Source organism: Pezoporus flaviventris, unplaced genomic scaffold (assembly GCF_033815535.1).
Source record: "Pezoporus flaviventris isolate CSIRO_AGI_PZ_B2104156 unplaced genomic scaffold, CSIRO_AGI_Pfla_v1 ptg000007l, whole genome shotgun sequence".
NCBI lineage: Eukaryota > Metazoa > Chordata > Aves > Psittaciformes > Psittacidae > Pezoporus > Pezoporus flaviventris.
Window position 1 is genome coordinate 3,325,902 of NW_026892555.1, and position 14,024 is coordinate 3,339,925.

General features: G+C 43.9%; 1 protein-coding gene across 1 annotated transcript in view; it reads right to left on the bottom strand.

Annotated features, from left to right (window-relative positions):
• Nucleotides 1-14,024, bottom strand: part of DENND3 (DENN domain containing 3) — a 410,308-nt gene that overhangs the window by 32,528 nt on the left and 363,756 nt on the right. The window contains exon 2 of the mRNA XM_061447632.1: nucleotides 6,060-6,183. Coding sequence (XP_061303616.1) covers nucleotides 6,060-6,143 — 84 coding nt within the window. The 5' untranslated portion in view covers nucleotides 6,144-6,183. The remainder of the gene's footprint in view (nucleotides 1-6,059; nucleotides 6,184-14,024) is intronic.

Sequence of the window (14,024 nt, forward strand, 5' to 3'; positions counted from 1 at the left end):
CTCCACACAGGTTCTCTTTCTCCAGGCTGAACAGCCCCAGTGTTCTCAGCCTGTCTTCACACAGGAGGTGCTCCAGACCCTGATCATCCTCGTGGGCACCTCTGGACTTGCTCCAATAGCTCCATGTTCTTCTTAAATTGGGAATTATGCCTTTGGAGTTAAGGAAACTAACAAACATGAAATGCGGTATTTCCTCCTTTGAAGACTTAGGATATATACTTAAGCTCTACTTAAAATCAACACTGGTAGTAAGAGAAACCAGGCAAAAAATAAATGAAAACAAAGGGGAAAAAAAGCTGCACTCCCTAGATAAATCTTTGTTCTTTAGGAAAAGCTTTTAACTTAGAATAAGCTCTACGGAAAGAAAAAGAATCAAGCCCCACCACCCAAGCTTTCACAAACCAGGTTTTAACTTTAGAAGGCAATTCAGAAAGTACAATTAAAAATTACAGCCACTGTTACAATAAACACTGCTAAAACACTGTGCAACGTGAAGCCATGATAATTCCTCCATCCACTGATGACTGAGTGGAACAGACAGCCTAAGAGCACGTAAAACTGACCACAGTTTTCAGTAGGCAGCTGTGTAAAGCACTACTGCACTGAAAGCCCCTTCATAGCAAGGCATTGCTATGAACCACCAGTGGAGGAAGTGATCAGAAGAGAAGATTTCCTTGTACTTGAGAGCACTTTTTGTATTCTTGACCACACAGTGCAGAGAAGTAGCTGCATTTTCAATTACCTCACTGCAATTTTAACTCTTCCTGCATGGTCAAAACAGCAGCACTCAAAGTTTTGTTTAGTCAACGGATATTTGGAAACAGGAAAGGCGAGTCTCACTGTGGCTGAAAAGCTGTTTCATTTTTAACTTCTTGCTAACTGATTCAAAGAGAGATGAAGCACACATGCTGCTTTTTCCTTCAGGCATAATGCATCAGTACTGCTTTTATTTAAGATATTCCCTGAGAACCAATGCTTACCATTTCCCTACTTTTTAAAGCTACAACGTATAAAAATCTGTTGCTTCACTGAGGCCAATGTTGCACCATCAGAGTTTTGGAACAGAGATTCTCAGTTTATTTGTCCTAGTAGAGGAATCTTCTTCACAGCTCAGCAACCAAATGAGAAGGAATATCTATCTTCATGACATTGAAATTTCAGCCTGGAGAAGAGAAGCTGCGCGGAGACCTTGGATCAGCTTCCAGTGTCTGAAAGGGGCCCAAAAGGATCCTGGAGAGGGACTCTTCATCAGGGACTGTAGTGACAGGCACAAGGGGTGATGGGTTTAAACTTAAACAGGGGAAGTTCAGGTTAGATATAAGGAAGAAGTTCTTTACTGTGAGGGTGCTGAGGTACTGGAACAGGCTGCCCAGAGAAGTGGCGAATGCTTCATCCCTGGCAGTGTTCAAGGTCAGGCTAGACACAACCTTGGGCGACATGGTCTAGTGTGAGGCATCCCTGTCCATAGGAGGGAGGTTGGAACTGGACGATCTCAAAGTCCTTTCCAACCCAAACCATTCCATGATTCAAAAGACTTTAAAAAGATTCATATGAATTTAAAAAACAGGTTACAAACTGGGGCATTGAGTGCCATATCCTGCCATGCTAAAAAATTTCCAGTGTCATTTTCCTTACCTGGCAGCTGATGTCCATTTCCAGTGAAGTAACTGGAAACACAGCTAAATCCAAACCTGATCACTCTCATAATAACATGCAGCTATACATTTCAGAAGGAAATGAAGAATTATGACTCAGCCCTGAGGCGGTTATGCAGGAAAAACAGAGCCCTACTCAAACAGCAGTGATCTTAACTTGGCAGCTTGGCCCTGCAGAGGTTTTCATACAGAGTTGCTTTGACAGGGCAATCCCCAAGTTCCACTGAAGGCACCTCTGTGACCCCAAGTCCTGTATGACAGCAGCAATTTAACAGCCTCAAAGGGTAACAGCTTCTGAAATGGCATGTCCTTGATGTCTGAAACTACAACAGAGGCACTAAACACCAATGCTTTTCTTCCCATAACAGCACTGCCAGTGCTGCCACTGACCCAGAGACTCCCTCGTCAGCTTTCAAGTCAGCTCATATCAATGTCTACAGCCAAAGTCATATTTTCTTACTCTTTCAGTTTAGGGGTAGTGAATAAGCAGCAACAGAACAATATTCACTTGTTTCTACTATTCTTTGACCATTTTCTACTCTCTGCTTCTACTGTTACTTCTTTGTTTTGAAATGTTTCTCCTCTGTTGCTTTTCACTATCAAATGTCCCTGTATCACACATTGCTTCTTAGAAATGCTAATGCCTTTTCTTTCCTGTAACCCTGCAAGATTCCAGAAGTCAGGAATTTTATTCTGTCCCCACTTACTGGTTATGTTCCTGTAACAATGATGCTGTACAAAGCACTGATAAGAGACAGGGTTTTTACAATGATCACACTATTTCAGACACAAACAAGAAATAGCGTGTTGAAACCACAGCTCTGAGTGTGAGCTCAGCTATTCAGTGTTTCCTTGATTTCATTCTCCTCTTTCCATCACTGAAAAAGTGAATTTCATTTTGAATGGCATGAAAGAACTGGCTTCTTTAGGAAATAACTGGGGAGGGAAAAGGATGAAGCCTTAGAAAAATGATGTTGGAAGGGATCTCTGGAGGTTCTAGTGCAATCCCTTGGACAAAGCAATGATGGCTGAGGTTAGATCAGGTTGCTCTCATCCAGTCAAGTTGCAGAACCTAAGCCTTCATATAGCTTAGCTTCTTCTGGTCTTGCTCCTGTTTGTCAGCAGTTCTCTAGTATGAAGGTACCAAAACAAGGGACAGTATTCCAGATGTAACCTCAAGAGTGTTGAGGGATAACAGTAATAACCCCTTCCCTTCTCCTGTAAGCTACAGGCATAGAATAGTTTGGGTTGGAAGGGACCTTTAAGATCATCTAGTTCCAACAATGATGGTCCTGCTGAAGCAGGCCATTACATAGTCATACACACTGTTACTAATGCTCAATTTGATCACACTTCAATTCTTCCACACAACTTGACACCCAGGGGGGTATTAGAGAAGACGGTAAAAATTGGTTTGGTGGCACATGAGGTGTGGTTATTTTCTGTAAGGAGCTGCTAGAAACTTCCTCCATGTCCATTGGAGCCAATGCCAGACAGCTCCAAGATGCACCTACCACTGGCCAAGGCCAATCCCATCAGTATTGGTGGTAGCACCTCTGAGATAATGTATTTAAGAAGGGGAAAAAGTTACTGTGCAGGATCAAAAGCAGTCAGAGGCAGGAGTGAGAGGATGCAAGAGCTTTGTCTGCCCTGCAGACACCAAGGTCAGTGCAGAAGGAGGTTAGGAAGTGCTCCAGGCACTGGAGCAGATTCCCCTGCAGCCTGTGGTACAGACCATGGTGAGACAGGCTGTGCCCTGCAGCCGTGGAGGTCCACAGTAGAACAGATATCCACCTACAGCCCACAGAGGTCCATGGTGGACCCCATGCCAGAACAGGAGGATGTCCAAAGGTGGCTGGTGACTCCATGGGAAGCCTGCACTGGAGCAGACTCCTGGCAGGACACCTGGGTTGGAGCAATCCCAGGCACAGCTACAGGTTGGGCAGAGAAGAGATTCAGAGCAGCCCTGCGGAGAAGGACTTGGGGGTGTTGGTCCATGAGAAAATGAACATGAGCCAGCTTCAGTGTACGCTCGCAGCCCAGAAACCAACCGTGTCCTGGGCTGCATCAAAAGGAGCATGACCAGCAGGTCCAGGGAGGTGATCCTGCCCCTCTACTCTGCTCTCGTGAAACCCCACTTGGAATCTTGTGTGCAGTTCTGGTGTCCTCAACATAAGAAGGACATGGAACTGTTGGAACAAGTCCGGAGGAGGCCACGAGGATGATCGGGGGACTGCAGCATCTCCTGTATGAAGACAGGCTGAGAAAGTTTGGGCTGTTCAGCCTGGAGAAGAGAAGGCTGCGTGGAGACCTCATAGCAGCCTTCCAGTATCTGAAGGGGGCTATAGGGATGCTGGAGAGGCACTCTGCATTAGGGACTGTAGTGATAGGACAAGGGGTAATGGGTTAAAACTTGAACAGGGGAAGTTTAGATTGGATATAAGGAAGAAGTTCTTTACTGTGAGGGTGCTGAGGCACTGGAAGGGGTTGCCCAAGGAAGTTGTGAATGCTCCATCCCTGGCAGTGTTCAAGGCCAGGTTGGACAGAGCCTTGGGTGACATGGTTTAGTGTGAAGTGCCCCGTCCATGGCAGGGGGGTTGGAACTGGATGATCTTCAGGTTCTTTCCAACCCTAACTATTCTATGATTCTTTGACCTGTGGCACCATGAAGAGGAGCCCACACTAGGGCAGGTTTTAAACCACTACTACTCTCTAGCTGAAAACAGTGGCCTGTGATTACTTCAAATTGAAATCTTAGAGTGACAACTTAGTGTCAGTAAGGGCAATTGATGCATGACAGCCCAGAAGCTTCACTTTCATGAGCTTCAGTGCAGAACTGTATCTTTTTTCCTGACAACAGGTCAGTCACAGAAGATTTTTCTTACTTTGGGAGTGGGTTAATATCATGTTCCCTCTGACTTCATTGACTTTATTGCTCTGTACTGCAATTAAGAATGCACAAACACACTTTCAAGACCAATATCTGAAGCATTATGAAAATTTTTACCCTGCTGTTTCATCTGTAAATAGCATCAGAGGTCCATTGCTGCCCTTTGAAATGTTCTTATTTTCTGTCAATAATGTCTCTTCTTTCTACATTCACTAAAATTAGACACAAGAAATATTCCACCATTTCCTCCTGTAGATAGTGCTGCAGAAGGAAAAGAAAGTGGAGTAAATCTATAACTTCCCCTAAGACAGTGATTGATACCCCTGTGGCATAACAGCTTGCAGGGACGCTACTACAGTTAGTAGTGACAAGCATAGGGGCTGCTTTCCTTTCTGACACTCCATTTTATACCTTGAGCAAAGAAACAATCCCAAACCTGTAGTGGGATCAGAATATCAGAATGGCTTCTATCTTATGTAGCCAATTCCTTACTTGTTGTTCCACAGGTTATTTGGAAGCAGTGAGATCAAAATGAGCAGACTGGACTGAAAAATAATTTCCCCTTCCTTTGGGTTTACTTCTCGCACAGATGCCAAAACAACACTGATTTCAAAAGCCTGGTGGTGACATTTGTGGCATTTATTTCCCCATCGTGAACATACACATGAATGAGATCCTGGAATTCGAGCCTCTACTTAGCTGATACCACCTGAGGAGCTGACATCAGCAAAAGCCCTCTCCTGAGTGAGTAAGCAGCAGTAAGTTCAACAAAGACTTCTTTATCTAATGCTATTAGAACACACCATCAAACCCAAGTTCAAGCAAGGCAACGGACATCCCTGGGAGCAACTCGGCTTTCCAGCGCGTGCCGGCACCGGAGCTGGGGCTGCTCGTGGCTCTCTAATAAAACCCTCGGTACACATTAACACAGCAGAATCAGGAAGAGGACTTTGTAAACTCACACGTGAAGTGCCTATAAACGAATTATAAACCACATATGCAAAGCAGAAGCCAACCCATTAACTTCTCTTAACATACCTGAATTGCTCGTTGTGCCAAGAGCACTAAGCTCACCGGGACTGTCCTAAGGATACAAGTTTCCAGGCTTTATTCCCCTGCCTTCAGCTCTTATCTCCAACGGAAGACGGGAAATGGGAGATCATCCAGCATTGTTCCAGCATTTTGCTGTTCCTGCTTAGATAAAGCTACACTGCATTCTTCACTCAGCTCTGACCTTTGAAAAAGCTTTAATTCCTCAACACCACTGCCAAACTACCGCTACTTTGCTGGCGATCGCCTGTCGAAACAATCTTTCTCTAAAGTATTTCAGCTCTATCCACGGATAACACCACCAAGAAAACCCAGCAGTTTTACTAGCCTTACTGCTGGGTTGTTGTAGTCACGGAGGCCAGGACAGGGAGGAGCTGACCCGGCTCCTTGACTGAAGCCGCCCCACAGCCCAGCCGCGGCCCCGGCCCGCCCCGCGCTCCCTCACAGCGCCGCACCCCTCTCACCTGGAGGAGCGCCCGCACCCGCTCCCTGGGCACGCCGACCAGCAGGCAGATCTCCAGCAGGCCCGAGGGCAGCACGTCCTCCATGGCACAACAGGGCCGGAGCGGGCCGGACACCGGGTGGCAGCTGCAGCTGCAGCCGCAGCGGCTCCTTCCCGGCGACACCCGGCCCGGCCCCGCGCCGCGCCAGCTCCCTCTCACAGGCAGACATCCGCCTACACAACAACTCATCCCGCCCTCACGGTAACTCGCACTTTGATTGGCTGTATGTCCCGTCGTTCTGAGGACTGTGGCCAATCAAAGGGCAGCAAGCGCCTGGGGGGCGGGGCGGAGGGTGTGTTGAGATGAGGTAATGCCCTCTCGGCTGCAGGCGGTGGTCTTGTCGCTCCTGGAACCTTTGGTCCTTCATGGTCGCTTTCGCTCCTGTTCTTCTTTCCTCGTCTACAGGGAGACGCCCCCGAGGAAGGGGAAGAAGCTTCCTGACCCAAAGGGGAGTTCATTTTTCTCCCGGCCAGCTGATCTCCCACTGGGGCTGTTGTCCCATAGAGCTTGCCGTGCCTCAGGGCTGCGGTGTGTCAGGGAGGTGGATGAAGTCATGGCCTGGCGCTTTTGATAAGTGGTGCCATTACCTCATGTTTGTTGCAAGTGACTCAGCAGCGGTGTGTAGTTGCCACTATATAGATTACGGGTGGATGAACTGTAAACATGGAGCTGATGGCAGGCTGTGTGGTGTCTCACCTTGGGAGGGTTCTCTGGAGGTGCACAGCAGAGAAACAGCATCCATGACTCTGGGATTCTCTTTTGAGCTGTTTAATTTCAATAGACAATGACTCGCTTTGTATATATTGGCTCAGTGGACATCTTCACTGAGAGAAAACGTGTTTCCTCTGGGACTGGTGTGTAAAGTGCCTGAAACCAGCGAGCAGTTTCTCTGAAACAGAAGGTAAGAGGTGTAGTTTCATCACATCACGGTTTTTAAAGTGTTCATATCTTTTAAACTCAAAAAGAAATCCCAGTGTGAATGGCTTCAGGCTTTCCTGGGTTTGTGGTCACGAGTCCGGGGTTCAGAACAGACTTCTCCAAAAAGCACAGAGAACATCACAAACACGAGCTGTGGTCTTCGTGGGGATTTCACCCTCTGAGTCTGTGTGGGGTTAAAGCTCAGGAGTATTTGGCCTCCGGTGCTTTCAAAGTTAGGGGAAGTCACACGTGCAGAATAGGGGAACTCGGTTTATACAGCATGAGAAGAAGGAAATTCTTGAAAACCTGGAAGTTCAGGGCTCACTTCAAAGTGCTAGAAGAAGATCATAGGCTCAATTTATGTCAGTTAACTTGAAGGTTAGAAGGCCTTGTTAAAATCATCTTGTTCAGGCCACACAATCTGAGTGATTCCTATATTCAATTTACGATGAGCTGCTGCAATAGGGATTACTAAAAGTCCCTGTTCAAAGTTAGGCACCTCATTTGTGTTTTCGCTGTTTAGCTTAGCTTTTTGCCACTGGAGCATATTACAGTTTGCCTGCTGCTTAAACAGATTCTTTACTACAATAAGATTTCTCCTTGCACAGCTCAAGATGATCAGTTTATTTTTAAGAGATTATACAACTCATCCTTTTCAAGTTTGTTTCCTCATCACTCATGTGCATCTTTTCTCAACCTTTTCCCTTTTTCCAAGATTCTTTTAGAATTATGAACTTTAAAACTAAGCTTTACTATTGCTGAATATAGTCACATTCCTATCTGTAACTGATATCCCCACCTAATTAAACCAGAGAAAGACATAGATGAATCATTCAGTAAGGGTGTAATTTTTAACTGGTCAGCCACTTTAACCCAGTACCACCTAAGACCATTCTCTTAGTAATGAACCTAAGACCATTGTCCTACGACAGTCCTACATCTTCCATTCATTGACCTATGACCATGACCTAATATTTGACCACATTAAAAGAAAATGGCAAATGAACTGAGGGCACTAAGAAACCCAGGTCACACTGTAGCTGATTAATCTGTATCATGATTAGGTTCTGATTTCTCTGCTCTCTGCCGTGATAGATACTGCATGGTTGTTGTTCATAATTAATGTAGCCCTCAAAGCAAGGAGACAGTGAAGTTCTTATCAGAACAGAACTACAAGATGAAAGGTACTGATAAAATTTCAAGAGCTCTGGAAGTAGGAAACCTGCTGTAAGAGGCCACTGGGAAGAGATGAAATAACTCACATAGAGAAGAATCCCTCAGTGCTACAAATAGATTCCTGTAGTTAAATCAGTTTTTCCTAAGAAAAATTGTCAGCTGAGGAAGAATTGCCAGCTTTTGTGATGTGTTTTCTTTCTGTAAGTTCACAAACACAGGGAATGTTTGTTTGTTAACTCTCTGATGTGAGACTTGGCTGCTTAGAGCCATATGCAGAAAAACCTGATCTTGATATATCCTCACCATGGGTAAGGCTTTATTAGACCTGAGGGCCATAGCTGAATAATTAAAAATTCCCTTCACATAGAAAGCTTAATTCAGCTTCCAAAGACAGTGTCTTTGGTTTAGCTAGACAGAGGAGAAAATAATTTTACAAGTCGTGTGTTTCTTTGATGTGATCTTGCATACCTATCAGATGAGAAACCTTGAGCTGGTCTGGCTTTAACAAGGCCACCCTCAAAATCCCATACTCTTAGGTGATACGATACAGTCTTCTGTGTTCAGCCTTACATTTGGAATGCCTTCCAAATCATCTCCAAACTTCTACCCTCACCTCTTCCAAATTAGGAAGTGTGGATGGGATTTGTTTGGCAATCATGCTGGAGACTGCATGGAAGTGGTTGAGTTGTTTTCCATAAACCCTGACGGAAGCTCTGAGGGAGGTGTTGAGTTGTAGACATCTATACTGTGAACACCCCAATCTTGAGGAATATGGGCCAGGTGAAGAGGAGACTCAGGACCCTGAATTTTGAGGAGCAAACTTTCAGTAGAGAGCACAGCCATGAGTGAACGGGTTTGACCTGAGAGCTGATCCGACTTTGAGCAGGAGGTTTGACTAGAGATCTCCTGAGGTCCTTCCTCACCTGCATCATTCTGTCATTCTCAGGGATGCTGTGTACAAATACAGCAAGAGGGTTAAACATTTTCATATGAAGGAAACAAAGTTGTACAGTAAATGATCTTTAAATTTAACACCATTTTGTGTGTGTGTGATGGGATAACTGAGGCCCAAGGAAACAGCTTTGGGTATCAATGCAGCTCTTACTGCTCATTATCTCTGTGTTTCTGTGATACAGGTATCTTCTGTGTTTCAATGATAGGGAGGCTAGCTGTAGCTTTATTTTTCTGTGAAAAATGAAATCTTGAAAGTCTTGGGAGGGGGAAAAAACTCCCCTGAGCTTTATCACAGCCCCTGCATCTAGAGAAATGCAGCAACTCCAAGCTGTCAGGTCTTGGCAAAGAACCAGACTAATGGGAGTGCTCTGAATATTAGAAACACTTTGCATTGTAGATAATGTGAGATATTCCTGAAGCTACAGAAGAGCTTATTCCTGAATCTCATCGCTCCAGGGTTCGTTTTAAGAGTGTTTTATTTATGTGGGATGCAGAACATGTTCCTCAAATCTGCTTAACATGATATTTATTATACTTCTAGTTCTTCACCATCTGGCACAATCTCAGGCAGCCAAAGAGATTTTGAAGCTGCTTTTTTAGTGGCATTAAGTTTTCATAACATTTGTCCTTTCAGCGCAGTGCTGTAAAGGAAGTGCAGATTCAGGATTACTGAAGTGGTGGGACAAGAGAGAAGAGAGGTCAGTGCATAAAGATAGATACAGAAAGCCAAGAACAGTTTTTGTGTAACAGCTTCTTGTAGACATCACTGTAAGAAACCGTAAAATAAATAGGCACAGATATGATAATTCATAACTATGAATTTATTTATGATTTTTAAAGACAAAGTAAACTTGGTTCGGTCACTGGAATTGGAAGAATCTCTTGGGATGCTCCACTGGGTTCAGGAAAGATCTATCAGCAGTTTGTAGTTCAGCAAAAGCCCAATGTTGTAAACATCGCTGATAATTAACTTTAGCTTAGTGAAACACATAGAAAAGTCAAACACTTTCCCTCTTGATGTTTTTGTAGCTGTCCCTACATCATATCTCTCTTCAGAAAGATTTGTCTTTGCTTCTCTTTAACCAATATAAAAAGGAGCATATATAAATAAAATTAACTTACTTTGTTATATAAACTCCAAACCTCTCTAAGCTTGGGAACTGTTTAAACATGACAAGATTGTTCATTTTTAAATGTTTACATTACAAGGTTGGTGAAGAAGATTAATCCAGGCTTGGATCCAACCAGAATAGTAAACAGTTTTATTTTCCATGTAAAATAAGTAGCTTCCAAGTGACCTCAGTTTATCCCTAGATAAAAACTGCATCAAGAACTGCAATAAGACTGCGTATAGCAAGTATCATGGAATCATAGAATCAGCTGGGTTGGAAAAGACCTTTAACATCATCAAGTCCAGCCTTTACCCCAGCACTGCCAAGGCCACCACTAACCTATGGCACTGAGGGCCTCATCTACATGGTTTGTGAACACTTCCAGGAATGGTGATTCCACCACTTCCCTGGGCAGCCTGTTCCAATGCCTGAGCACTCTCTAGGGAAGGAATTGTTCCTAATATTCAATCTAAACCTTACCTGGCACAATTTGAGGCCATTTCCTCCTGTCCTGTCAGTAGTTACTTGGGAGAAGGGACCGACCCCACCTCACTACAACCTCCTTTCAGGCAGTTGTGGAGAGCAATAAGGTCCTCCCTGAGCCTTCTCTTTTCCAGTCTAAACCCCCCAGGTCCCTCAGCCATTCCTCATCACATTTGTGCCTTAGACCCTTCACCAGCTCCATTGCCCTTCTCTGGCCCCCCTCCAGCATCTCAGTGTCTTTCAAACACCACCCAGCAGCCTGCGCTTGTTTCCCATGTAAAGAAACAGATGTGCCAAATTTGAGGTTGGAAAACTTAACTCATGCTGTGTCCCCACTGTCTTGTTTTCTATGGTTCTTGTTTATTCCTCATAATGGCTAGTTCAGTTTTGAGGGGGGTATTGGCTTAGTTGAAATGCAGAGAGAATCTCTCATCTACAAAGGTGAATTGTTCATCAAATGTATTTTAAGAAATCAGTTTTAGAACAATTTAGATTTTCTTTTCTGGCACAGCTGAATCTGATGCTGTCTTCCCCTATCTCAGTTTATCTTTCTCTGGTGTTTGGAGAATTGTTCAGAGTTGATTTACCTCAATCTTCTTGTAGTTGATCTTCTAGTAGGAGAAAACCACCAAAATACATTTCATTGGCGAAGTAATACAAGCTGACATAAATGGAAATGACAGACAATTCTACAACAGTAGGTTCATATTCCACAAAGATTAACCTTGTATCAAGTTCTGAAGTGTCATAAAGAGCAACTCTGACCTTCCTAAGGTAAAATAACCCTCTGAGGGGGGGCTGTGAGGTTTTTGTGTTCTACAGCACACATATATCAGGAGCCAGTTTGGTCAGTGCCAGGCGCTGTTATATATAATATGTTCCAGGAGGGCTTACTGTGACTGTGAAAAGAAAGAGGTTTTTATTTTATTAAGAGTTGCTGTGGTAAAAGGCAATTATTGAATTCCAGAGTGGAAAAGGAGTTTGTTGTGTGTTTTGGGAAAGCTTCCTCTGAGAGAAGCAGTGACTCAGAAGACACTGCTCACAGCTACTGTAATATCCTCAGCAAAGCTGTCACTTACTGAGGGTAAATTGTGTCATGTAAAAATACATCAGATTTTCAGAGCTTGTATTATCATAGAACCACAGAATCATAGAACGGTTTGGGTTGGAAAGGACCTTAAGATCATCCAGTTCCAACTCCCTCCCATGGGCAGGGACACCTCACACTAAACCATGTCACACAAGGCTCTGTCCAACCTGGCCTTGAACACTGACAGGGATGGAGCATTTACCACTTCTTTGGGCAGCCTGTGCCAGCACCTCACCACCCTCACAGGAAAGAACTTCTTCCTAGCTCTAACCTGAACTTCCCCTGTTTCAGTTTAAACCCATCACCCCTTGTCATATTATATATACAAATGTACTAAATACATTTGTATGAAAAACTCAAAATAGATACATCCCAAGCTAGAGCTGGAAACATTTAGTAGTACTTCCACAGAAGACAGGATTTATTTGGCAAAGAGGCAGACTGGCAAAGAGGCAGACTTCTTGTGAGTTCTCGTACAGACTGAAGGCTTTAAACAATGTTTTCTTATTAGTTCTGTTCTTATCTACATTTTATTGTACTGTCAAGTCCACTTGCTGCATCTTTTCTTCAGCCCTCATTGTATCCTTCAGGATCAAGCCCACACAGCTCACTATTGCATTGCAGCCTCAGACTGTGAAGGCCTCAGGGCAAGAGGTGTTTCTCTGAGTGGAGTACACTTATCCTGCAGAGCAGGGCACTGATCCAAGGATGTGGATAACAGCAGAACAAGAACTGTGTCCTGGCATTTTTGTTCTGCCAGTGTTTTAAAGGAAAATGGTTTACATCTTTCAGCAGATTGCATTTTGGCCTCTTCAAACATGGCTGGAAGTTACATTAATATGAATTGTGAAATATGTCATTCTGCACTGTCCCATCTTGCATCAAAAGAGAGGTAATTTTTCAAGCATGCCTGGAATGTGTAATGCAGCACAACCATGTGAGGCATTCCCTCTCAGGCCTTTCTTCAGGCACTGCAAGTTGCTCATAGGTCATAAAGTTGCTAATGCACTGATGGGATCCATGTGTCTTTAATGACCACAATACATGCTTCTAGCAAAAGCTGCTTCAACAAAAATCTGTTTTGTCTTTCCCTGGCTACAGTTACAAGAAAGCAGCGTTGTTTAATTAAAAAAGCACATTGGTGGAGTTCCTAAATGAATCCATGAGCAGTTTTTCCTGCCAGTTCTATTATTTTCCGTGTATTTTCTCCTGGATTTAGTAAGATTTTTCATGTGAGATTTTTTACTGTGATTTGCTGCCAGTAGAGAGCTGATGAACAGGATGCAATCACCTTTTGATAATGACCTGCATGATTACCTCTGCAAATCACGGAATTATAATAAAGATTTCCATGGAATGAAGGTGACTTATTTATGTACTGGCCAGGAACATTCATAGAATCATAGAATGGTTTGGGTTAGAAAGGTCCTTAAGATCATCCAGTTCCAACCTCCCTGCCGTGGGCAGGGACACCTCACCCTAGACTGTGTCATCCAAGGCTCTGTCCAGACTGGCCTTGAACACTGCCAGGGATGGCAGCCTGTTCCAGTACCTCACCACCCTAATTCAGTCTAATTCAAGAGACTAATTCAGTCTCTTGATGTGGAGCAAAACCTGAACCTCGATATGGAAACCTTTATAGAGTTACTGCAACAAGACCAATCTGAGTTAACCAGGAAGGAATCCAAGAGGCTGTTAATAAAACAGTGCTGAGAGAAGTGCTACAGGGTGCAGTGCTGTAATATATTTGCAATATGTTATAAAGGCTGCCTTTATGTCAAATGTAACACCTCTAAAAAGCAGCACATTTTGTCTGGGACAAAGCAACCCTCAACTTGAGTTTCCGAGTGATCCGGATCTATCTAAATCCTGTGAAATAACAGCCAAGTCTTCTGGTTTTCAGCTCAGCAAAAAGCAAACCTTAAACATAAACAGCACAAAAGCAGTGCTGTAATTCAGCACTAAGCTGGCTGTTGAATTCCCATGCAATATCTTTGTATCCCGATTATTTTTTACTAACACCTTGATAGAGCTTGAAACACTGTTGGTGGACCCATGGCATAGTCTTTACTCTGAAGAGCTGACAGGGCCAACAGCCAAGCAGCATAGGCTTGTTTTGTCTTTGTTCTTTGAGTACAGATGGTGTTCAGTTCTGCTAAGTTAAAATAAATATCAGGACTTAAATCTAACAGC